This window comes from Molossus molossus, unplaced genomic scaffold (assembly GCF_014108415.1).
Source record: "Molossus molossus isolate mMolMol1 unplaced genomic scaffold, mMolMol1.p scaffold_m16_p_4, whole genome shotgun sequence".
In the NCBI taxonomy this organism is placed as follows: Eukaryota; Metazoa; Chordata; class Mammalia; order Chiroptera; family Molossidae; genus Molossus; species Molossus molossus.
In genome coordinates this window covers 72,366,909-72,391,821 of record NW_023425377.1, presented here as the reverse complement: position 1 = coordinate 72,391,821, position 24,913 = coordinate 72,366,909, and the positions used below count along the sequence as shown (strand labels likewise).

General features: G+C 39.4%; 1 protein-coding gene and 1 pseudogene across 2 annotated transcripts; one reads left to right on the top strand and one right to left on the bottom strand.

The window, feature by feature from the left end:
• The first annotated feature begins 16 nt into the window (after nucleotides 1-16).
• On the top strand, nucleotides 17-23,618 carry LOC118615593 (zinc finger protein 14-like). 2 transcript variants are annotated; one of them, XM_036240666.1, is made up of 4 exons: nucleotides 17-90; nucleotides 20,988-21,114; nucleotides 21,309-21,369; nucleotides 21,991-23,618. In XM_036240666.1, the coding sequence occupies exons 1-4, from the start codon at nucleotides 88-90 to the stop codon at nucleotides 23,549-23,551; spliced, it is 1,752 nt and encodes a 583-aa protein (XP_036096559.1). In that variant the 5' UTR covers nucleotides 17-87; the 3' UTR covers nucleotides 23,552-23,618. The 2 variants fall into 2 exon arrangements, with proteins under 2 accessions (XP_036096559.1, XP_036096560.1); XM_036240667.1 differs by lacking the exon at nucleotides 17-90 and adding an exon at nucleotides 19,792-19,868.
• LOC118615594 lies at nucleotides 10,399-11,416 on the bottom strand (annotated as a pseudogene).
• Nucleotides 23,619-24,913: the final 1,295 nt, after the last annotated feature.

The window sequence follows — 24,913 nt, the reverse complement described above, 5'->3', positions numbered from 1 at the left end:
GTAGCTCTGCCGCAGGGCCAGTCCCGCTGTGACCTGTACCCGCGCGGGGAGCCGAAAGGACTACGTAGCGTGTCCAGAAGCTGGGAAATGGTGAGTGTGCGTGGCCGGGAGTCCTAGGACCGGGACGAGGGGCCCCCTGGGACCATCTGAGGCAAGACCCGTCTTCCCGGTGGTCAAGTCTGAAGTCTTGCGGACGCGAGACCGTCCTGGACGCAGCTCCGCCCTGGTTTCCGGGATTCATGAGTGGGAGGAGCCGTGGTCCTCTTAACCTCTGCAGTCCAGTTTTCCTGAGTTTTCGAATTGTTTGGAAGGCAGTTCTCAATCCAAGATCCTGTTCCACACAGCTGGCTCTTCCTCAGGGTGGCATAAATCTCTTAATTTCCAAATCCCTCCTCAAATTCCCAAAGCCAAATAACCGTTTTGGAGACACAGTGTGACTTTTCAAAAACATAGTAAATACTGGTCAAAAAGTAGTAGTTTTTAAAAACGATTTATATTTGTTGAGGCTATTTTACATGAGGGGAAAGCCGACAATAACCACCTGGAAGACGTCGATGAAATCCTCCTTGGTCCTTCCCCACGACCTTTTCTGGGCACAGACATCCATTGGGAAGTCATATGGCAGGTTCCTCTTTGGAAACTTTCCTGGGTGTTGTCTCTTGTCAGCACTGCCCCTTCTCTGGCACTGTCACTTGCAAACATTTATTAATTTAAGTGTTATTTGTTTCCAGTAAGGGTAACATGTATTTAACTAATAGATCTTGATAAAGATTTGAACTCAGAAAAAATAAAATATTGCAGTGTTACATTCTATTTTTGTAGAATTCTTTCACTCTTTCTTCCTGAATATGTGTATTAAGTTTTTGAGGTTTGTTTTATCTCAGAGTCTTAATATATAATTCCAGGGTTTAGTCTTGCAACGCTGAATTGTTCAAGTTAGATTCATGAGGAAAGCCACAGAGCCCAGAAAGCTGGACATGCAAGGAGTGATGGAAGGGTGGAACATGACAGGGAGAGGTTGGGAGAAGGGCAACGATGATGCCCTTGCTGAGGTTGTAGTTATGTTTCTTTAGGTTTAGACAATTTTAGGTTTTTTGTTGTTTTGCATTCAGATTGTAGTTTGTATATAGTGAGAAAGTTCGAAGATTAGGTCTTTTATCTCACAGAGAAATGGTTCATGAAATTGGGGGGTCATCTGGGTCAGAACCTTAAACTAAATCAGACTCTGAGTTTCCTCACTGTAAGAATGATGCCTGGGATGGGAGCGGTTCCATACTTACAAGAGAGGGGAGTATGTGTGGAGCTCTGTCACACCCTCCTTTCCCACAGACTGACCAACGCTAGGGGTTTTGTCTTAACTGGGGTTGTCTAAACCCTAAGACTGGTGTTAGAGTTTATTTGGTCTAAACAAGGATAGGCCTGGAAGCAAGATCTCAAAATGAGAGAGGCTAGTAAGCCAGGTCAAGCAGGATAGGGAAACTAAAACAGACAGTTAAACAAGCAGTTTGCAGCCGTCTATTAAATCCTGTTTTCCTAAACCAAGGACACAAGAGTAAATGGTTTACCCTCTCTAACCAGAAAGTAAATAGCTTAAATCACCATACTCAGGGAGACAGATAGCAAAAATCCAATTAGTGCTATTTGCCAACCACATTCAAGGACAGATGACATTAAGGGAATAAATCTCATTTGGGCACATCAGTGATGAATAGTCTATTAAGATCCTCCACTAAGATCTCCCCTAAACGTCCAGCCTTCAAAAACCTTAAAGATGAAGGACCTAGCACACAGCTCTCCCTACCAGGTGCATGCCCATGCCTTCCCTTCCCCCTCTTCTTCCTAAGTCTAAGGGACCCCACAAGACTTGCAATCAGGGAACAATGGGCAGCAGCATCTAATCCCTGTCCCTGACCCTGTGCCCCAGGCCTCCTTTTTGGTGACTTCTTAGTGAGCCAAAGCAGCCCAGCTTTGGCTCATTTCCCCACCTAATCTCTCTCCTATTGCTTCTTCTATCCTAGGCCCTTCCTTTATTTGTTGTCCCTGCTTTAATAAACATCATCTATAAATCACCTGGACATGTGTTGTGAAATCTTTCCTGTATAATTCAAGAGCCCACACACTACCGGCTGGCCCTGTGCAGACCTGTACAGGGCCAGGTCCCCTTTCTACTAACAAAAAGACTGAGAAAATGCTCTAGAGAATGACAGTTTGCAGTTCTTTTAAAACTTTTGGAATTAAGGAGGGAACATATAGAAGATTACATGAAGGTGAAAGACAGCAAATCTGGGATTGGATTACAAGATTATGTGCTCCCTTGAGGGTTGTTAAGGTTCAGGGGTCTGAAAAAGATGACAACTTCCTTGCATTTCAAAGGTGTGCTAACCTGGATGCGTAAGAACAATGGACAGGGCTTGCTTAAGGCAAGTATAAAGAAACCTTGTAGTAGGGAGATGAGGCCTGAGGCTGGATGACCCTTCCTAACCTACCCAGTTAGGAAGTTGTGATCAGACCACCCTGTGAGGTGACTTTTCCTCACTGAGCTTTGTCAAATACTTTGCAGCCCCTTTTTATTCACACTGGTAATATGTTTAATTTTCTTTCTTTTTTTTTTTTTTTTATCCTCACCCGAGGACACTTTCCCATTTTTTGTTCAGGTAGAGTGGGAGGGAGAGAGAGGAACAGAGAGAGAGAAACATTGACGTGAAAGGAACACGCGAGTGGCTGCCATCCGCACAACCGACCAGGGCCGGGGACAAACTGCAACCAAGGTACGTGCCCTTAGCGGGAAACGAACCCGGGTCTCTCAGGACCGCAGGTCGACGTAACCGCTGAGCCAAACCGGCCAGGGCTGTTTAATTTTCTTAATAGTGCTTTTTCTTCTGAATTCTAGGGAAGCCGACTGCTATATTTTGATTTCAAGATTTGGGTTTCTTTGGAATTCTTTTCTCCATTGGATATTAAAGTTATTTTCTAGTTTACCTTAGCATTTTAATATGTAAGTTAATTGAGAGACACCATGTAAGGCAAGACAATTCTGTAAATAATAGAATTTTGCTTCTATTTAGGCAAGAGGACGAAAGATGTGAGATGGGTTTCTGAAGTGCTTTTTCCATTTTTTGGTCATTATTTGTATGTTTATATCTAGACAAGTTTGACAATTAAAAGGTCGTACAGTTACCAGACAGAGCCTGGAGCAGGTCTCTTCGGCCAGCCTATAGTATGTGGGTTCTTGACTTTGTGTAGGACAGATTCCACAACATGAGTCCAGGTGATTTTGAGAGTATATTCATTTAAGCTGGAGACAGTGAAACAGAGGAAGGATTTAGGGTAGAAGAAGCAACAGTAGAGAGCCTAGGTGGTGCTATGCTTTGGCTCACTAGAAATGTTATAAGAAGGAAGTGAGTCAAGGTGGGGCTGCTTTTAGCTCATTGGGAAGTCAGAGAAAAGGAGGCCTTGGAGACAGCATCAGGAGGTAAGCTTCCTTGGTTGCAAGTCTCCTGGGGACCCTTAGAGTTTAGGGGGAAGTAAAAAGTTCATACCTGAGCAGGGGTATGGGCATGCTTTAGAGAGAGCCCACACTGGGTCTTTGTCTTGAGGCTTTATCATTAGGGGAGGGTTTCAGCAGAATATTCATTCCTCAGCTTTCCAGGTGCATTTTTTTTTTAATCCTCACCTGAGGATATTTTTCATTTATCTTCCTATGGAGTTGGGGGAGGGGGGTGTGCAGACACAGAAACATTGATGTGAGAGAGACACATCAACTGGTTGCTTCCTGCACTACCCCGACTAGGGCCCTGGACCAAACTACAACAGAGGTACATTCCCTTGATTGGGATTGAACCTTGCAACTCTTTGGTCTATGGGCTGACACTCTAACCACTGAACCAAACTGGCCTGGGCTCCAGGTGCATTTTTAATATGCTGATTCATCAAAATGAGTGTATAGGGGTGTTTGGAGTTATTCGTTGGTCTGTTTTACTTTTATCTTGGGTCTGCCTGGCTTTAATGGGGTTTTTGTTACTTGTTCCCCTGATTTCATCTGTCCCTGGGTTTAGCTGGCACAAATGGCATTAATTGGGTCTTTGTTCTCTATTTCCCAGACCAGGGTGATTTAAGCTTTGTATTTTCTGGTTAGGGAGGGGAGGTATTAACCATTTGCTTTGAAGTGTCCTCCGTTGGGGAAGATGAGGCCTTGTTTTTCACATGCTGGCTGTAAGTTGTTCAAGTTGTTTGGCCTTGTTTATTTTCTTGTCTCAGTTTCCCCATTCCACTTTCCCAGGAATTTTTCTGCTTCTTATTATCCTGCCACAAGACTAATTCTAAGGCAAATGGATTCCTATTTTATTTTATTTTTATTTTTTTTATCCTCACCCGAGGATATTTTTCCATTTTTTGTACAAATAGAGTAGGAGGGAGAGAAAGGAAGGGAGAGAGAGAGAAACATTGACGTGAAGGGACACATCGAGTAGCTGCCACCCGCACGACCAACCAGGGCCGGGGACAAACTGCAACCGAAGTATGTGCCCTTAGCGGGAACCGAACCCGAGTCTCTCTGGACCGCAGGCCGACGCTCTAACCGCTGAGCCAAACTGGCCAGGGCTGGATTCCTATTTTAATGGATGTGAGAGAAAGCGATTGAATTTCTATATTCACTGATAGTGATACCTATAACTTTGTTCTTTTTTCTCAAGGTTTCTTTGACTATTTGGAATCATTGGTGGTTCCATAAATTTTAGGATTATTTGTTGTATTTCTTTGAAAAATGCCGTTATTATTTTGATGGGGATACACTGAATCTGTAGGTTGCTTTGGGTAGTATAGAAACTTAAGCATATTAATTCCTGTAATTCATTAGCATGGTATATCCTTACATATATGTATGTGTGTTCAAATTCTTTTAACAGTGTCTTATAGTTTTCAGATTACAGGCCTTTTGCCTCAATTTATTTCTAGTTATTTTGATGCAATTATAAATTATATTGTTTTCCTTATTTCACCTTCTGATTATTTGTTATCAGTGTATAGAAATGCCATTTATTTCTGTATATTTTTGTATTCTGCAACCTTACTGAATCGATTTAGTTTTGATATTTTTTTGTAGAATTTTTAGGGTTTTTCTATAAATAATATTATATCATCTGCAAATAGTGACAATTTCACTTCTTCCTTTTAATGCCTCTCTTCTCCCCCCTCCGCCGTCCCTTCCTCCCTCCCCCCTCTCCCTTTTCCCTTTTCTTTGTCTTGTCTGATTGCCATGGTTGTGACTTCCAGTGCTTTATTGATTTAAGTTATGAGTGCGGGCATCCTTGTCTTGTTTCTGATCTTAGGGAGAAAGCTCTTATCTTTTCACAGTTGTATTATGATGATACCTGTTGATCTGTCATAAATGGCTTTTTTTTTATGTTGAGATAATGTTCTTTCTGTTCCCATATTGTTGAGAATTTTTATCATAGATGATGTATTTTGTCAAATGATTTTTCTGTATTATTGAAATGATCATATGATATTTATCTTTTTTTATTGTTGTTAACTCTTACCTGAGGATATCTTTCCACTGATTTTTAGAGAGACTGAAAGGAAGGGAGGGAGAGGAAAGGAGAGGGAGGGGAAGAGAGGGGGGGGGGGGGAGAGAAAGAGAAAGAAAGAAAGAAACATTAATGGTAGAGAGACCCATCGATTGGTTGCCTCCCGCATGACCCCTACAGGGGCTGGAAATGGAACCTGCAACCCAGGTACATACCCTTGATCAGAAATCGAACCTGCAGCCCTACAGTCTGAAGGCCAACACTCTAAATGCTGAGCCAAAACAGCCAAGGGATATTTATCTTTTTTTAATGTGGTGTATTAAATTGATTGCTTTACAGATATTGAATTTACATCCCTGGAATAAATTCCACTTATTCATGGTGTGTGGTTTTATTTTTTTATTAATGTAATTTTTAAAAATTAATTTTATTGTTGAGAGTATTACAGATGCCTCCCCCTTTCCCCTCATTGTTCCCCTCTACCCAGTTCTAGCCCTACCCCAGGCCTTCACCACACTATTTTCTGTGTCCATGGGTTATGCATATATGCATAAAAGTTCTTTGGTTAATCTCTGCTCGTGCCCCCCACCCCCTCCCCTTTCCCTATGAGATCCTTCAGTCAGTGCCCTGCTTCTATGCCTCTGGACCTATTTTGTTTGTCAGTTTATTTTGTTCATTAGATTCCATATGGTTTTTATTTTTTTTATTGTTATATATTGTTAAATCCAGAGTGGTTATATTGTGTTGAGGAATTTCGCATCTATGTTACTCGAGCATATTGATCAGTATTTTCTTTTCTTTTGTAGTGTCTTTGGTTTTGATATCAGGGTATTGCTGTCTTTGTAGAATGAATTCAACAGAATTTTTTGTCTTCACCTTTTGAAATGGTTTAAGAAATATAGTATTTATTCTTTAAGTGTTTTATAGAATTCACTGGAGGAGATTTTTTTGTTTTGTTTTTGCTTTTACAGATTGAATTTATTGCCAGTAATTTTCTTTGTCATTCTGATTTTTTTTCCCAAAGATTGTATGTTTCTAAGAATTTATCCTTTTCTTTTAGGTTGTCCAGTTTGTTGGTATATAGTTTATAGTGTATACTTAGGATCCTTTGTGTTTCTGTTATGTTGGTTGTAACTTTCCCACTTCCATTTTAGGTTGTATTTATTTGGGCCATGAGAGTGTGTGTGTGTGTGTGTGTGTGTGTGTAGATAAATCCCACTAAGGGTTTATCAATTTTGTTTATCTTTTCAAAGAAACAGCTCTTAGTTCCATTGATCTTTTCTATTGTTTTTTAGTCTTTATTTCTGTTCTGATCTTTATTTTCTTCCTTCTACTACACTGGGCTTTAGTTGTTCTTGTAATTCCTTGACATTTAAGGTTAGATTGTTTATTTGAGATTTTCCTTGTTTATATAGGCCTGTATAACTATCATCTTGCCTCTTAGAACTGCATTAGCTTTGTCTCATAGATTTTGGAACACTGTTTCCATTTACATTTGTCATAAGATATTTTTTGACATATTCTTTGATTTCTTAGTTAACTCAATTTATGTTTAGTAGCATGTTGCCTTGCCTTCATATGTTTGTGTTTTTCCCAGTTTTTTTCCTGTAATTGATTTCTAGTTTTATAACATTGTCAGGAAAGAAGCTTGATATGATTTTGGTCTTCTTAAATTTACTGAGACTAGTTTTGTGGACCAACGTGTGACCTAATTTATAGAATATTTCATGTGTCCTGGAATTGAATGTGTGTTCTGCTGTTTGTAGACGGGATATTCTGCAATATCTATTAAGTCCACCTATTTAAAGTGTCACTTTGAGCCAAGTTTTTGTGTTTTTTTTTGGTTGATTTTGTGACTGGATGATCTATTTATTGATTTTAAGTGGGGTGTTGAAACCCCCTACTGTTATTACTTTAATATCCATATCTTCCTTTATATTTAGGTGCTGCTGTGTTGAGTACATAGATGTGTGCAAGTATTATATCCTCCCATGTGATTGATCTTTTTATCTTTATGTAATGTCCTATGTCTTTTGATATGGATTTAATTTTAAAGTCTTTTTTTTTTTTTGTCTTATATAAGTATTGCTACTTTAGCTTTATTTTCATTTTCATTTACATAACATATCTTTGCATCCTTCAGTTTTAGTCTATATCTTATATCTGAAGTGAGTCTTTTTAGTCAGCATATGAATGGGTCTTGTTTTTCATTATCCCTTCAGCCACCCCAAGTCTTTTGATTGGAGCAATTTCAATTTCATTTAAAGTAATTAATTATAGATAGGCAAGCACGTATTGCCATTGCATTATTGGTTTTTGTTTTTGTTTTTATTTTTTTGTTCTTGTAGTTCTTTTTCTTGGATTTAATTTTTTGCTTTTTTAAAATCTTGGGTATTATTGATAAGTTTCTTTAGTGTTATATTTGGATACATTTCTCTTTAAATTTTTTTTATTGATTGATTTTAGAGAGAGAGGAAGGGAGAGGGAGAGAGAGATGGAAACATTGATGAGAGAGAACATCAAATGACTATCTTCTGCATGCCCCCTCTGGGGATTGGACCCACAACCTGGGCATGTGCCCTCACCAGGAATCGAACCGGCGACCTCTTGGTGCATGGGTCGATGCCCAACCACTGAGCCACACCAACTGGGCTTAATTTTTTTTAAATTAATTTATTTTTGTTACAGATGTTTCTCCTTTTTTCCCCATTGACACCCTCATCCCCGACCCCCCACCCCTTCTCCAGTTTTGTTGTCCATGTCCATTGGATATGCCTATATGCATATAAGTTCTATGGTTTATCTCCTCCCCCCACTCCCTCTTCTAAGTGTTGTCAGTCTGTACCCTACTTCTACATCTCTGGGTATACTCTATTCATCAGACTGTTATGTTCATTTAATTCAACAGATAAGTGAGAACACATGATATTTGTCTTTCTCTGCTTGGTTTGTTTCACTTAGGATAATACTCTCCAGGTGCCTCCATGTCATCTCAAAGGATAAGAGATCTTTCTTATAGCTGCATAGTACTTCATTGTGTATATGTACCACAGCTTTTTTATCCATTCATCTACTGATGGACACTTGGGCTGTTTCCAGATATTAGCTATTGTAAATAGTGCTGCTATGAACATGGGGGTACATATATTCTTTCTGATTGGTGTTTCAGGCTTCTTAGGGTATATTCCTAGAAGTGGGATCACTGGGTGAAAAGGAAGTTCAATTTTTAACTTTTTGAGGTAACACCATATTGTTTTCCATAGTGGCTGCACCAGTCTGCATTCCCACCAGCAGTGTACTAGAGTCCCCTTTACTCCACACTCTCATCAACACTTGTTGTTTGATGATTTGTTGATGGGGGCCATTCTGACAGGTGTGAGGTGATACCTCATTGTTGTTTTAATTTGCATCTCTCTGATGATTAGTGATGTTGAGCATTTCTTCATATGTCTCTTGGCCATTTGTGTGTCCTGTTTGGGAGGTGTCTATTTAGCTTCTCTGCCCATTTTTTAATTGGGTTCTTTGTCTTCCTTTTGTTGAGTTGTATGAGCACTCTATATATATATTGGAAATTAATCCCTTAACTGATGTATCATTGACAATTACACTCTCCCATACAGTGGGTTCCCTTTCCATTTTGATGGTTGTTTTTTTTTGCTGTGCAGAAGCTTTTGAGTTTGATGAAGTCCCTCCCATGTGTTCATTTTTTCCTTTGTTTCTGTTGCCTTAGGTATTGTATCAGTGAAAAGTCTGCTGCGTATGATGTTCGAAATTTTGTTGCCTACAGTTTCTTCTAGGATTTTTATGGATTTATGAGTCACATTTAAGTCTTTTATCCATTTTGAGTTTACACTCAAGTTGATGGTCTAATTTCATTTTTTTGCATGTAACTGTCCAATTTTCCCAGCACCATTTATTAAAGAGGCTCTCTTTACTCCACTGTATGCTCTTGCCACCTTTGTCAAATATTAATTGAGCATATTGCCTTGGGTCCATTTCTGGGTTTTCAGTTCTGTTCCACTGGTCTTTATGCCTGTTCTTGTGCCAGTACCAAGCTGTTTTGATTACAGTGGCTTTGTAGTATAACCTGAAATCTGATAATGTGATCCCTCCTACTTTGTTCTTCTTTTTCAAGGTTGCTGTGGCTATTTGAGGTCCTTTTTGGTTCTATATGAACTTTTGAAGTATTCTAGTTCTGTGAAGTATGTCATTGGTATTTTGATGGGGATTGCATTGAATCTATAGATTGCTTTGGGTAGTATGGACATTTTAATGATGTTAATTCTTCCAATTCATGAACAGGGTATGTGCTTCCACCTTTTTATATCTTCCTCTATTTCTTTTTTCAATGACCTGTAGTTTTCTGCAAATAGGTCCTACTTTGGTTAAGTTTATTCCTAGGTATCTTAATTTTTTTGCCGCAATGGTAAATGGGATTGTTTTTTCAGTTTCTCTTTCTGTGACTTCATCATTGGTGTATAAGAATGCCATCGATTTCTTGATGTTAATTTTGTATCCTACTACTTTGCCAAGTTCATTTATTAAGTCTAGTAAAATTGATGGAATCTTTGGTGTTTTCTACGTATAGTATCATGTCATCTGCGAATAATGACAGTTTCACTTTCTCCTTTCCAATTTGGATCCCTTTTATTTTTTTTCCCTTTCTGATTGCTAGACACACATATATTATACAAAGGAGCTTACAAAAGGGAGATGGACCATTGCCCAAAACATATGGGGCCCTGATGCCTTGGTTACATTTTTTTTACAAGACAAAAAATTAAAATTGTTCAGTGGGTATGTAATAATCGAAGGGGCTAAATAGTTATATTGGGACTGTGTTATAAATTTAAAATAGATGCTTAAGTAAATGTTACATATTATCTGAGTCATCTTCTTTCTTTAAAGATTCTTTAGCATATTTCCCTGCATCTTCCTTTATATCTTTTGGGATAATTTTATGTTATCCTGTAGTTATTTCACCAACCCAGCTGAGCTCTAGTTCAGCTTTATCATGAACTTCATTAAGTGTTATGTAAATTATTTTTTGCAACTTCTTTAACAACATCATGGCAGGTCATTTTTTTTTTTTTTTTTCATTTGAAGCTTTTCTATTTCTGTCTTCCAGCTTTCCTGGCTTTGCCAGCAGCATAGTCCCAATGACCATATGCAACACCTGATAGGTCAGTCATGGACAGGGCTGCACCATCATTCACACTATAAGACTTGAACATGAAACTGCAGCCAGAAGTTATAACAGCACTGTGAAGGATGTCCATGTACATGTCCATACATGGCCACTCTGTCTATGAGATATTTTAGTGGAATGTTATAGCCAAAGTTAGATCAAAAGATGGAAGCTTCTTCTGTTGCAATATCTGCTAATGAATGAGCATCTGAGAACAAACCTGCTACTAACATTACAATATTTAAAAGTTGTTTTATGGAACCTTCTTCAGAAAGTTTAGAAGGGACTCATTTTTCTATCTCAGAGACAATGCTATTCTTACATCTGATTCCAGTAGCTCTACTACTATTTTTTTTTTTTTTTTTTTTTTTATCCTCACCCGAGGACATTTTTCCACTTTTTTTGTTCAGGTAGAGTGGGAGAGAGAGAGAGAGAAACATCGATGTGAAAGGAACACATCGAGTGGCTGCCATCCGCACAACCGACCAGGGCCGGGGACAAACTGCAACCAAGGTATGTGCCCTTAGCGGGAACTGAACCCGGGTCTCTCAGGACCGCAGGCCGACGCTCTAACCGCTGAGCCAAACTGGCCAGGGCTCTACTACTATTTTCAACAGACTTCATATCATATTCAGCTTGAAATACTTTTCCAATGAGGAGAGAATGTAGAGACTGAGACATAATTGGTACCAACTAAGCTCATCTTGCTAAAACCAGCAGAATGTGTAGGGTTTCAGAGTTTTAAAAAACCTTTATTAATAAAATGCCACAGCCTTCCCAACACCATGAAACATTTTCTTTGTTTACAAATATACTTGAGCCGATTTGTGCTGTTACCTGCAAACTTTCCACCTAGAATGGGCACCCCGCCCAGTGCCCTAACATGTGGTCTGTTTTTGAGAATGTTTCATGTGTACTTAAGAAGGATATATATTCTACAGCTTTATGATGAAATGTTTTATACATTTCAGTTAAATCCATTTGATTTTGTATCATTTAAGGTCACTGTTGCCTTGTTGATTTCTTTGTCTGGAATAACTATCCATTAATGTTAGTGGGGTGTTAAAATCCCCTACTATGACTGTATTGCTGTCGATTTCTCCCTTAATGTCTACCAAAATTTTCTTCGTATATTTGGGTGCATATATTTTTTTTTTTTTTTTTTTATCCTCATCCGAGGACATTTTTCCATTTTTTGTACAGATAGAGTGGGAGGGAGAGAGAGGAAGGGAGAGAGAGAGAGAGAGAAACATCGATGTGAAGGGACACATCGAGTGGCTGCCACCCGCACGACCAACCAGGGCCGGGGACAAACTGCAACAGAGGTACGTGCCCTTAGCGGGAACCGAACCCGGGTCTCTATGGACCGCAGGCCGACGCTCTAACCGCTGAGCCAAACTGGCCAGGGCGCATATATGTTTAAAAAGATTGATACCTCTTGTTGGATTGATCCTTTTAGCATTATGTAGTGACCTTCATCTTTTGTTATGGCCTTTATTTTGAAGTCAATTTTGTCTGGTACAAGTATTGCTACCCCAACTGTTTTTTGCCTTTACTGATTTTTAGAAAGAAAGGAAGGGGGAGAGGGAGAGGGAGAGGGAGAGGGGAGAGGGAGAGGGAGAGGGAGAGGGAGAGGGAGAGAGAGAGAGAGAGAGAGAGGGAGAGAAACATCAATGAGAGAGAACATCAATTGGCTGCCTCCGGCTTGCCCCCTTCTGGGGATTTGGCCCACAACCAGGGCATGTGCCCTAACCCGGAATCTAACCGGTAACTTCTTGATGCATGGATTGACACTCAACCACTGAGCCACACCATCCAGGCCCAACTTTTTAAAAATGTCCATTTGCATGGCATGTTTTTGTTTCATCAGTTCACTTTCAGTCACTTTGATTTTTTTTAGAATTTTCACCCGAGGATATTTATCCACTTATCTTCAGATAGAGTAGGAGGGAGAGAGAGAGAGAGGGAGAGAGAAACATCGATGTGAGAGAGACACATCAACTGGTTGCCTAAACACGACCCTGACCAGGGCTAGGGTCAAATCACAACCAAGGTATGTGCCCTTGACTGGAATCGAACTCATGACTCATTGGTCCATGGGCTAATGCTCTAACTGCTAGCCAAATTGGCCAGGGCCACTTTCAGTCACTTTGTATCTTTTTTCTGAGGTGAGTCTGTTGTAAACAGCACATATATGGGTCATGTTTTCTTATCCACTCAGCTACTCTATGTCTTTTTTTTTTAACTGAATTTTTAATGTATTTTATAATTGATGTTAGAGAGAGATAGAGAGGTAGGGAGAGAACGAAACAATGATTTGTTCCACTTATTTATGCATTCATTGATGCTTCTTGTATGTTTGCTGACTGGAGATCAAACCCACAACTTTTGTGTATCAAGTTGACACTCTGTCTAACTGAGCTATCTGTCAAGGACTACTCGGTGTCTATTGATTGGAGCATTCAATTATTTTACATTTAAGGTTATTATTGATAGGCACTTTCTTTTTACCATTTTATTTTTTTCACCCACATTCCTTTGTATCTCAATTTCTTTTTTCTTTTTTCTTTTTAAAGAAGGCCCTTTAACATTTTTTTTTCTGCAATACTGGTTTGGTGGTAATTAAATCTTTTAGCTTTTTTTTTGGTCTGGGAAGCTTTTTATTTCACTTTCACTTCCACTTTTATTTTATTTATTTATTTTTGCTAATCCTCACCTGAGTCTATTTTTTCCCTTGATTTTTAGAGAGTGGAATGGAGGCAAGTAGTGGTGGGATTGGGGAGGGGGGAAGAGAGAGAGAAAAAAAGAGAAAGAGAAACATTGATGTGAGAGAGACACATCAGTTGGTTGCCTCCAGGTGCATGCCCTTGACTGGGAATCAATCCTGTGACTCTTTGGTGTGCAGGCCGAAGCTCTAACCACTGTGCAAAATAGTTCAGGGCTCACTTTTTATTTAAATGATAACTTTACTCACCCTGGCCAGTTTGGCTCAGCGATTAGAGCGTCGGCCTGCAGTCCAGAGAGACTTGGGTTTGGTTCCTGCTAAGGGCATGTACCTCAGTTGCAGTTTGTCCCCGGCCCTGGTTGTGTTGTGCGGGTGGCAGCCACTTGATGTGTCCCTTTCGCGTCGATGTTTCTCTCTCTCTCCCTCCCACTCTATCTGAACAAAAAATGGAAAAATGTCCTCAGGTGAGGATGAATAAATAAATAAATAAATAATAGCCTTGCTAGATAGGGTTGTCTTGGTTGTAGGTCATAGCTTTTCATCACTTTGAGTATTTCATGCCAGTCTCTCTGTCCTGCGTGTTTTTGTTGGGAAATCAACTGACAGCCTTATGGGAGCTCCCTTTCAGGTAACTAACTCTCTCCCTGCTGTTTTTAAGGTTCTCTCTTTGTCTTTAACATTTGCCATTTTAATTTTGATCCATCTTGGTGTGGACCTCTTTGGGTTTATCTTGACTGGGACATTCTGTGTTTCCTAAACTTGGGTGACTTTTACCTTTACCTGGCTAAGGAAGTTTTTAGCTATTATTTTTTTATACAGGTTCTCTATCTCTTGTTCATTCTCTTTTTGTCATATCCCTATTATGCTGATGTTGTTATGCTTGATGTTGTCCTGGAGGTCCCTTCGACTTTCCTCATTTAAAAAAACTCTCTTTTCTTTTTGATGCTCTTCTGGGGTGCTTCCTGTTATCTTGTCCTCTAAATTGCTGATTTGATCATCTGTTTCATCTTACCTTCTGTTCATTCTTTCTAGTGTATTCTTCATTTCAGATATTGCAGTCTTCACTTTTGACTGGTTCTTTTTTATGGTTTCTATGTTATTTTTAATGCTTACTATCCCCGTTTAAGTTTTCACTGAGATCATCCATCTTCCCCTAAGATTCTTGAGCATTTTTATAACCACTGTTTTAAACTCTGCATCTGGTATTTTGGTTGCTTACATTTTATTTAATTATTTTTCTGGGGATTTTTCTTATTATTTCATTTGGGGCATATTTCTTTGTTTCCCCATTTTGTTTCTGTGTATTAGGTAGATCTATGACTCCTAAACTTGTTATGGTGGCTTTATTATGAAGGTGTCTTGTTGGGCTCAGTAGCACAGTCTTCCAGATCACCTGAGCTCCATGCTCCAGGGATGTTTCTTGTGGGTTATGTGCACCCTCCTATTGTAGTTGAATCTTGAATGCTTTTGGCCCTTTTGTGGGTTGAGTTAACCCATCACACTGACTGAATATAAGGATAAACCTTGATTATTGTATATGAGTTGCTGTGCAAGGGATGCGCCCTCAAGGTAGACTTCTTTCCAGCAGGGTCTGGTGCCTGCTGTAATCCCCCTTTGGTGTGTGCTGCTTGCTTGGCTAGTTAGGTTGAACTCTGGTGTAGTCTGAAGCTCACCACTGGTTGTGTTGGTTCTGGGTCCACTTGGGCAGCATTTAGGTACAGGTCAGTATCAGATGTTGTGTGTAATTGTCCTTGGGCTGCCTATCTGGAGCTACCATGCTATTCACTGTTTGTGGCTGCATCTGCTGGGTCTGGATGTGGGTGAGAGGGACCAATCTGTGTACAAGGATTGGCTTCCTCCAGAGAAGAGCTGCGGTAGATCTGTAAAAGGTCTGAAGTACCCTGAGGTTTGCCTCTACCTGTCAGGTACTCTACCTCCCTTTGAGGTTGCCTGGTCTTCTTCTAGAGCCTTCCAAAGAAAGACTGTAGAGTGGGCTTGTATGGCCATGACCCCCAGACTCATAGGTCACAAGCTAAGTAGGGTGGGGCAACTAGTTTTGGAAAGATGTGGCTAGTGGGTCCCCGACTTGGGGAGGTCACACGCTCAGGGACTCAATGAAGGGAAGGCAACCCTTATTCCAGAACCAAACTATTCAGTCTTTGCCAGAGTCTCCAATTCTACCTCCCTCAGTAGGGGTGTGCCACAGGTTCAGGTTGAATGCAGCCTGCTGTATTCAGGAGCAAGTTCAGTCCCCTCTGCAGGAGCAAGTTCAGCTGGGCATAGCCACTGGGCTGAGGAGGACAGATCAAAAAAGTCTTTCATTGAGGTGATGCCAGCCAAGCCAGCAGGAGGGAGCCAAGCACTTCATCCTGGTCCCAGACAACAGCCTCCAAGGAACTCACACACTGAATGTCTTAGCTCTGAGCTGCTCCCCTTCTTCCCTGTGGAACAAAGTTCAGCAGGGTGAGGTATCTGAGACTTGGAAGAGCAGATCCAAACAGTCTTTCATTGGGGGGGGGGGGTGCATGCAAGCCTGTAGGAGGGTAGTGGGCACTTTTCCATTTTCTTGGGATAGCATGGGCTATGCTTACAGGGGAGATAGGAATGACCTTCTCACCCATGATTTAGCCATTCAGCCCAGCACCCACCCATCTGATTCCCAGACAAAAGCCTCCCTGGGAGACACGCTTTGAAAGTCCCAGCTCTGTGCAACGCTCTGATCTCCCTACTCAACTGAATTTAGCAGGATGGGACCAGCCATGTGATTCAACAGGTGGAGTAGGGCACTGACTATGCTCTTGAGGTGGGGGAAACTGGTACCTTTCCAAAGCCACACAGTTCAGTCACTGTCTCAGTCTCCACCAAGAGCCTTCCCAGAAAAAGAGTGCCCCGAATGTCACTGCTGAGTGTTTCCAGCAGCCCCCTCTGCAGGACCAGAGAACAGCAGAGTGGCCTCACCAGCAGTCGGGGAACCAGGCACTGCACTTCCTAGACAGGTGCTGTAATAATAGGAGTGCTCGTCCCTGGGAAGATGGTGTCTCGGTCTCCAGCAGACTCCCTTCTCTCCCAGGCAGACTAAACCCTCATTGATTTTCACTACCAGATACTATGTGGGCTCCTCTTCCCATCTCTTTTGCTCTGGGTTGGAGATATTTGCATGGCACTGAGACCCCATGCTCCTGAAGGAAGGGAGTTTTTCAGCTGAGGTACCTCCCCTGCTTCTCAGGCACCACACATGGGTGTGGGGGCCAGCCCTTTCCCCATCTTTGTCCTTCTTACCAGTCTTTATGTGGCTTCTTCTGTAAATCCTTGGTTATAATATTTCAGTTTAGCTCGCTTTCAGTTTGTTATTCACGTTGATTGCTCTATAATTAGCTGTAAATCTGGTTTGGGGCTGGGAGTAGATGAGTGTATCTTCTACATACTCTGCAGCCACCTTGGAATCTAATCATGATTTTATGTTTTAATTTCATCCTTCTTTTCTTAGTTATGTTTAATAGCTGTTTATAAGTGTCATTAATATTGTCAAAGAAGTAGGTATTTTTGTTTGAACTTTCCTCATCAACTCTTCACAATTACATTACTTTTCTAATTTTTATTATCATCTTTTTTTTTTTTATCCTCACCCGAGGACATTTTTTTGCATTTATCTTCTGATAGAGTGGGAGAGTGAGAGGGAGGGGTAGGGAGAGAGGAAAGGAGAGAGAGAGAAACATTGATGTGAGTGAGACACATCGAGTGGCTGCCACCCACACAACCCCAACTGGGGCCGGGGACAAATTGCAACCAAGGTACGTGCCCTTAGTGGGAACCGAACCCGGGACTCTCTGGTCCACAGGCTGACACTCTAACCACTGAGCCAAAGCGGCCAGGGCTATTATTATCTTATTCTGCTTACTTTTGGTCTATTAGTTCTTCCTTTTATAATTCTGTAAGTTGGATGCTCACACTAATGATGATCGATGTTTCCTTTTGCTAGTGTATTTCTTTGTTGGTATAAATTTTCCCTTGGTCATTGCTTTTGCTGTGTCCCACAACTTTTGATGTTGTCTTTTCATTTTGTGGAGTTCAAAATAACTTTTTATTTCTCTAGAGACTTCTTGTTTGATTCCATGTGTTACTCAGAAGTGACTTTTTGAACCACACATTTATGGATTTTCCAACAATCCAGTCATTGATTTCTAGGTGAATGCCTCTGTGATGTGAGAGCATATTTTGTATGATTTCTGTTCTTAATAATTTGTTAAGGTATGTTTATGTCTCAAGGTGTGTTCTGTCTTGGTGAATGTTTCACGTAGACTTGAGAAGAATGTGTATTCCACTCTTGCAGATGACATATTTCACAGATTACCATGAAATCCATTTGTTACATGGCACAGTTGAGTTTATCTCTGTCCTTGGTGATGTTCTTTCTGTTAGAATTAATAATTTATGCCCTGGCCGGTTTGGCTCAGCGGTTGGAGTGTCGGCCTGTGGTCCAGAGAGACCCAGGTTCAGTTCCCGCTAAGGGCATGTACCTCGGTTGCAGTTTGTCCCCAGCCCTGGTTGGGTTGTGCGGGTGGCCTCCACTCGATGTGTCCCTTTCACATCGAAGTTTCTCTCTCTTCCTCTCTCTCCCTCCCACTCTATCTGAACAAAAAATGGAAAAATGTCCTCCGGTGAGTATTAAAAAAATTAAAAAAAAAAAAAAATTTACGATAAGGGGTTGTTGAAGTTGACAACTTATACTAGTGCTTGGGCTATTTCTTGAATATTTTTTGTCTTATATAGTTTGAGTCTCTACTATGCATATACATATGAAGAATTGCAATTTCTTCTTGGAGAATTGGCCCTTTGTTATACTTTTATTTATTTATTTTTTTTTTCTTTTCTTTTTTTTTTTTTTATCCTCACCCGAGGACATTTTTCCACTTTTCACTCAGATAGAGCGGGAAGGAGAGAGAGGAAGAGAGAGAAACATCGATGTGAAAGGGACACATCGAGTGGCCGCCACCCACACAACCCAACCAGAGCCGGGGACAAACTGCAGCCAAGGTACATGCCCTTAGCGGGAACCGAACCCGGGTCTCTGTGGACTGCAGGCTGACGCTCTAACCGCTGAGCCAAACCGGCCAGGGCCCTTTGTTATACTTTTAAATGTAAGTCTGCATTGTTTTAAACAAAGTGTCATCTGTTATCTTAATTTTGATAAGAAATCCAAAAGGTATTTTACCTTCATTTATTTTTAATTGACAAGTATCATCATTTGCATTTTTTCTGATGAATTCTTGAATTTTTCTTTCAAAGTAGGTGTACTCATGACAAAGTCCATTGGTTTTAATCTCACATTTCTATTTTTCTGTACTTTTGAAGGATAATTTTGCTTAACACAGAATACTAGGAGAGTGTTTTTTTTTCTTGCAAAAGTTTTAGATATATATTATTTTACTGCTTTCTTGCGAGCATTTTTTTTTTTTTTATCCTCACCCGAGGACATTTTTCAATATTTTGTTCAGATAGAATGGGAGGGAGGGAGAGAGAGAGAAACATCGACGTGAAAGGGACACATCAAGTGGTTGCCACCCACACAATCCAACCAGGGCCGGGGACAAACTGCAACCGAGGTACATGCCCTTAGCGGGAACCGAACCCGGGTCTCTCAGGACCGCAGGCCGATGCTCTAACCGCTGAGCCAAACCGGCCAGGGCGTGAGCATAGTTTTTGAAGAGACGTTTGATTTAGTTCTGTTTTTGTTTAGTATATGTAAGGTGTTTTCTCCTCTGGCTTCTTTTAATACATTCTATTTGTCTTTGATTTTTTTCTAGTTCAGTGTGAAACTTGGGTGTGCACTTTCGTTGTTTCTCATGTTTAGTGTCACATGTGCTTTTTGCATTGACAGTTGCTGTCTGTTATTAATATTATGAAAATTAATTGGTTATGCACTGACTTCTATCTTTCTTTTTTAAAAAAGGATATTCCCATGATGTGCTTTCCAACTTTTTGTTTAAAACAGGTTTACCTAGGGTTTATGGATATTGCCTTCTGTCTTATTTGTTTTCTGTCGTTTTTGTGTCATTCTTCACTGAGATAGATTTTTTTTTTTTGAGTACTGGTTGTGTTTAGAACAGGATATTTGGGCCATATTTCAAAATACTGTGTTCATTTTCTCTTTCCAGTTTTTGAAAACACCAGCTTGCCCTGTGACCAAAATTATATTATGGATCTAAGAAAAGAAGTTAACTTCCAGTTTTTGAGCTTTTTTATGTAATTGGGAGAATGCCATCTTCTAAGTTACTTAAATTTCAGATCAGAAACTTGAAATCTCTGGCTCCAGTTATTGATGATTAACTGCTGACATTTTGTCTTCACATCTATCTGATGCGACAAGAGAGACTTAATGCTTCACCCTGTAGGGTAGCAAGAATTTGACTACAAGCTAGCTCCACATTGTGTAAGCATTCTCACCTTAGTGTCCTTTCTAAACTCAATAAAACAAGTCCATGTACCTTTTCTTGTTCTCTTAAGCTATTTCATACCTGCTTGAGAGGGCTGCCTGACTTTCCCCAGAGACCCCAATTATGGAAATCCTAAATCCTCTCATACCCTATTGGCAAAGTGTGGTTTCATTAGCTGAGCAATTTCTGTGCCCAGGGGTTGAATTATCATGCTCCTTTACTCAACAGGAAACTTAAAATTGACAAAAGGGTAGGCATTATCTAGAAACCTTGTGTTACAATTGCCTACAGTATTCAGTACAGTAATAAGCAGTGTGCTATACCACATAGCCTAGGTGTGTCGTAGGCAATGTATACCATCGAAGTTCATGCATGATGTTCCCACAATGCCAAATTCATCTAACAATACGTATCTCAGTGTGTCTGTTGTTAAGTGCCACATGACTAATATTTTAGCTCATCAAATAGTACAGAAAGAGAAGAACTAAAATGAAGAATTAAAATTGTGGTAAATATTACACAAGGAAAAAGCAATGTTTCTCCATAGAATATTTTCATTCAGTCACATGCATCTAATTACTTATAATTTCTTCATAAGTAGGATTTCAGGAAGATTTGGCCTGCTGCACCTTGTTAAAACTTGGATTACCAGAGGCCACATATTCTCAGGTTTAGTGATTGGAAAGCTTCTAATTCTTTAGTATATTTTATTCATTGAATGCAGATTTGACATTCTGACTTAGGAGTGCTGTAAATTGGAAATAATAAGAAAGGAGCTAAATGAATTTTTCTTACAAGGCATTGATGTTATTAAAATAATAACGTTTGTTTCATTTGTATAGATTTTTGTCCTTTCTCAACATGCTCTGTACCCTGCTACAGAGAAATAATGATACAATATGATCACAGTGAAAATGTGTAAATAATTTCCATGTGTTCATGATGGTGTGACATTTATGAGGAAGTAAGTGTGGAAAGAAAATGTTTCCTTGATCAAGTAATAAAATAAATGTTTGGAGATGATATAATCATATGTAACCTTCTTATAAATGGATTATACATGTTCAGGCTGTCAGTCTCACACATTGTACTATGCACATATTGGGGTGTTTTAGGACTCAGTGACCTTTGAGGATGTAGCTGTGAACTTCAGTCTGGAGGAGTGGGCCTTACTGGAGCCTTCACAGAAGAAACTCTACAGAGATGTGATGAAGGAAACCTTCAGGAACCTGGTCTCCATAGGTAAGGATGATGACTTCCCTTCATTGGGTTGGTTAGAGCACAAGCGTTTTTTACACATCAACATTTTCTAAGATGTGTACTTTGAGAAGGAAGGACATTGACAAATAGTCACAGCTCATCATAGAAGTAGAATGTACTCATTTTTAAATAATTTCTGATACTTTGAAATTATTTTTTTGGGTCTGCCTCTTTAGGTAACAAATGGAAAGATCGTAACATGGAAGATCAGTACAGAAACCAGAAGAAAAAACGGAGGTGAGTTACACTCACAAGAGAAAGCAGTGTGTCATGTGAAAAACCAGTTATCTCTGATATTTTAAAAAGAAACAACCAAAACAACTGATTCTTTAAATGTATTGCATTTTACCAAATTGCTTTCTTATATATGATATAAATAATCAGTGTTTCCGAAATAGATTAGGAAATGGTATTGTTAAAACCTGTATATGAATATCACTTTTTTAAAAGCAAGGGTAGCCCTGGCCAGTTTGGTTCAGCAGTTAGAGCGTTGGCCTGCGGTCCGAAGAGACCCGGGTTCGGTTCCCGCTAGGGGCACGTACCTCGGTTGCAGTTTATCCCCGGCCCTGGTTGGGTCGTGCGGGTGGCAACCACTCAATGTGTCCCTTTCACGTTGATGTTTCTCTCTCTCTCTCTCCCTCCCACTCTATCTGAACAAAATATTAAAAATAAAAATAAAAGCAAGGGTAGACTTGTCTTGCAGACCCTTCAGTATATGAAGTTTTAAACAATTCAGGCAAAACAAAAAAAACCTACATTTTCATTATAAATCATAATAATATAGTTCAAATATTTTACTAATAAATATAAAGTCACTAATAAAAAAATAATTTATGGTGCATTTCTTGTTTTTTACAGAAATCATATGTTGGAGAGAATCTGTGAAGGGAAAAAAGTTAGTCAATGTGGAGAAAACAGCCTTATTCCAAATTTCAGTCTGAAGAAGAAATCTCTTCCTGGAGGAAAACCATGTAAATGCAGAATGTTTGACAAAGTCTTCCTGGATCATTCATCCCATAGTAGGCACACCAGGTATCACACTGGACAAAAGTTCTCTGAGTATCAGAAATATGGAGAGAAGCCATATAAATGTAACATATGTGGGAGAGCCTTTAGTTATCTCCAGTGCTTTGAAAATCACGAAAGAACTCATGATGGAGAGAAACCCTATAAGTGTAAGGAATGTGGGAAAACTTTCATGTGGCTCAAAATCCTTCAAAGACACGTGATCAAGCATACTGCAGATGCTCCTTATAAATGTAAGGTGTGTGCAAAAACCTTTAGTTCTTCAACTTCTCTTCAAACATGTGAGAGAACCCACTGTGGAGAGAAGGCTTATCACTGTAAAAAATGTAGTAAAACATTCAGGCATCCCAGTCAGCTTCAAGTACATGAACGAAGTCACAGTGCAGAGAAACCATATGAATGTAGGATATGTGGAAAGGCCTTCAAATATTTCAAGTCCTTAGAACCACATAAAATGACCCACACGGCAGAAAAACCATATGAATGTAAGGAATGTGGAAGAGCTTTCAGACATTACAGTTCCTTAGAAATACACAAAAGGTTTCACACTGGAGAGAAATCCTATGAATGTAAACATTGTGGTAAAGCCTACAGTTATCCCAGCTCCCTTAAAGGACACATGAAAATGCACACTGGAAATACATCTTATCAGTGTAAGGAATGTGGGAAAGTATTCTCTCTGGTTAGGTCATACCGAAATCATGAAAGGTATCACACTGGAGAGAAGACCTATCAATGTGAAAAATGTAGTAAAGCATTCATGTATCCGAGTTGTCTTCGAAGACATGAAAGAACTCACACTGAAGAGAAACCATATGTGTGTAGGATATGTGGAAAGGCCTTCAAATATTTCAGATCCTTAGAGCCACACAAAATGACTCACACAGGAGAAAAACCCTATGAATGTAAGGAATGTGGAAGAACATTTAGATACTACAGTTCCTTAGAAAGACACAAAAAGTTACACACTGGAGAGAAATCCTATGAATGTAAACATTGTGGTAAAGCCTACAGTTATCCAAGCTCCCTTAAAGGACACATGAAAATGCACACTGGAAATACACCTTATCAGTGTAAGGAATGTGGGAAGGCATTCACTTGCCTTAGTTTGTTACAAAGACATGAAAGAACTCATACTGGAGAGAAACCCTATGAATGTAAACAATGTGGCAAAACCTATAAAGATCACAGTAACTTACAAACACATGAAAGAAATCATACTGGAGAAAAACCCTTTAAATGTAAGGAATGTAGAAAAGCCTTCAATTCTAACAAAAACCTTCAATTACATGTGAAAAGGCACAATGGAAACAAACCATATAAATGTGAAGAATGTGGGAAAGCCTTCGTTGATGGCTCATCCTTACGAAGGCATAAGAGGATTCATGAATAAAATCCGGTGAATATAAATAGTGTGGGAAAGACTTCGGTTATTCCTCTTCTTTCCGGAGACATCAGAGGACTCATTGGATAAAACCTCATAAATGTAAAAATTGTGGGAAAGATTTTAGTTGGCCCACAACTTTATATTTGAAAACTCCCACTGAAAGGAATAAAAATATAAATAACCTGATAGGGCTTGATGGAAATTATTTTATATATAATGTTCCAGAAAACTTTCAGGGTTACAGAGTTGTTTTTAACATTGTAAATAATTTTGTTTACTAAGTTTCTTTCTTTAAGTGTGTTCTGGGGATGTGGATTTCTATTAGTGTTGACCTTTGAACAACTCAGGGATTAAGGGCGCCAGCCACCCATGTATTAGAAATTCTTTGTAGAATTTAAGTCAGTCCTCTGTGTGGTTTCCCAGCCACAAGTTGAAATGACAGTTTACCCTTTAAAAACAAGTGTTTGAACTGCTGCTTAAAAGTGAACGCTTGCAGTCCAAACCTGTGTTGTTCAAGGGTCAACTGTAATTTCTTTCAGAAATTAATATTACAGTGAGATAATTCTGGGACATGTCTTTCAGCAGTAGTACATATCATTAATAATTGGTGATTTTTTTTATTAAGTCAGTAATATTGTCTATTGACTTTTTGAAGTCTGTTAGATCCAAAGTGTGAATTCCAATGTATTTCTAATATGGAATTATGTGTTTTTTAATGATGTTTTGTTTCGTGTTAAGGTGGCATTAAAAAATTATAATCGGTATTTTTTATTTTGGTGTTTGGAATTTTTGACTGGCCTTGTGAAATTTGATGGATATTCCTCATGCATTATATATGGAGTTTGTATGCTATATATACATCATATATATCCCCCTTTATTATTGACAATGCTTTTTTGGTGGGGATGATGGGCATAAGAGTTTCTTCCCCACATTCCTTAGCAGTAAACAGTTGGAGTAAATATTTATGTGAGTCAATTTTATGAAAGAATTTATTTCCATGTGAATTGTTACTTTATTATTTGATCTTGTGCCTTTTCTTTTTTTTTTTTCTTTTTTTTCTTTTTTTGACTGGCATATTAGATATATTTTGATTTAAGAGGAGAGACCTGTGATATGACCAAAAATCTACGTTTGGAAATATTTTTTTGTAGGTAATGTTAGGAATTAGGTTTTCCGGGATTTATATTCTCTGAGATTCCATATTAGCCTTTACCAGCAGCCTCACTTGCATGAGATATGGAGGGCATAAGCAAAAACAGCATTAATAGATTGTGTATTTGTACTGGGTATTAGTAGATTGTGGAGCCAACACAAAGGGAGATAGAATGATACGTAGGGGCTTTAACATGGGACACCATTTTCCTT

Bases quoted from the DNA above. Each gene is read 5' to 3' on its own strand.
- LOC118615593 (XM_036240666.1), top strand. The intron at 21,115-21,308 runs GTAAGGATGATG...CTGCCTCTTTAG, and splicing joins CAGGAACCTGGTCTCCATAG to GTAACAAATGGAAAGATCGT. The intron at 21,370-21,990 runs GTGAGTTACACT...TGTTTTTTACAG, and splicing joins AACCAGAAGAAAAAACGGAG to AAATCATATGTTGGAGAGAA.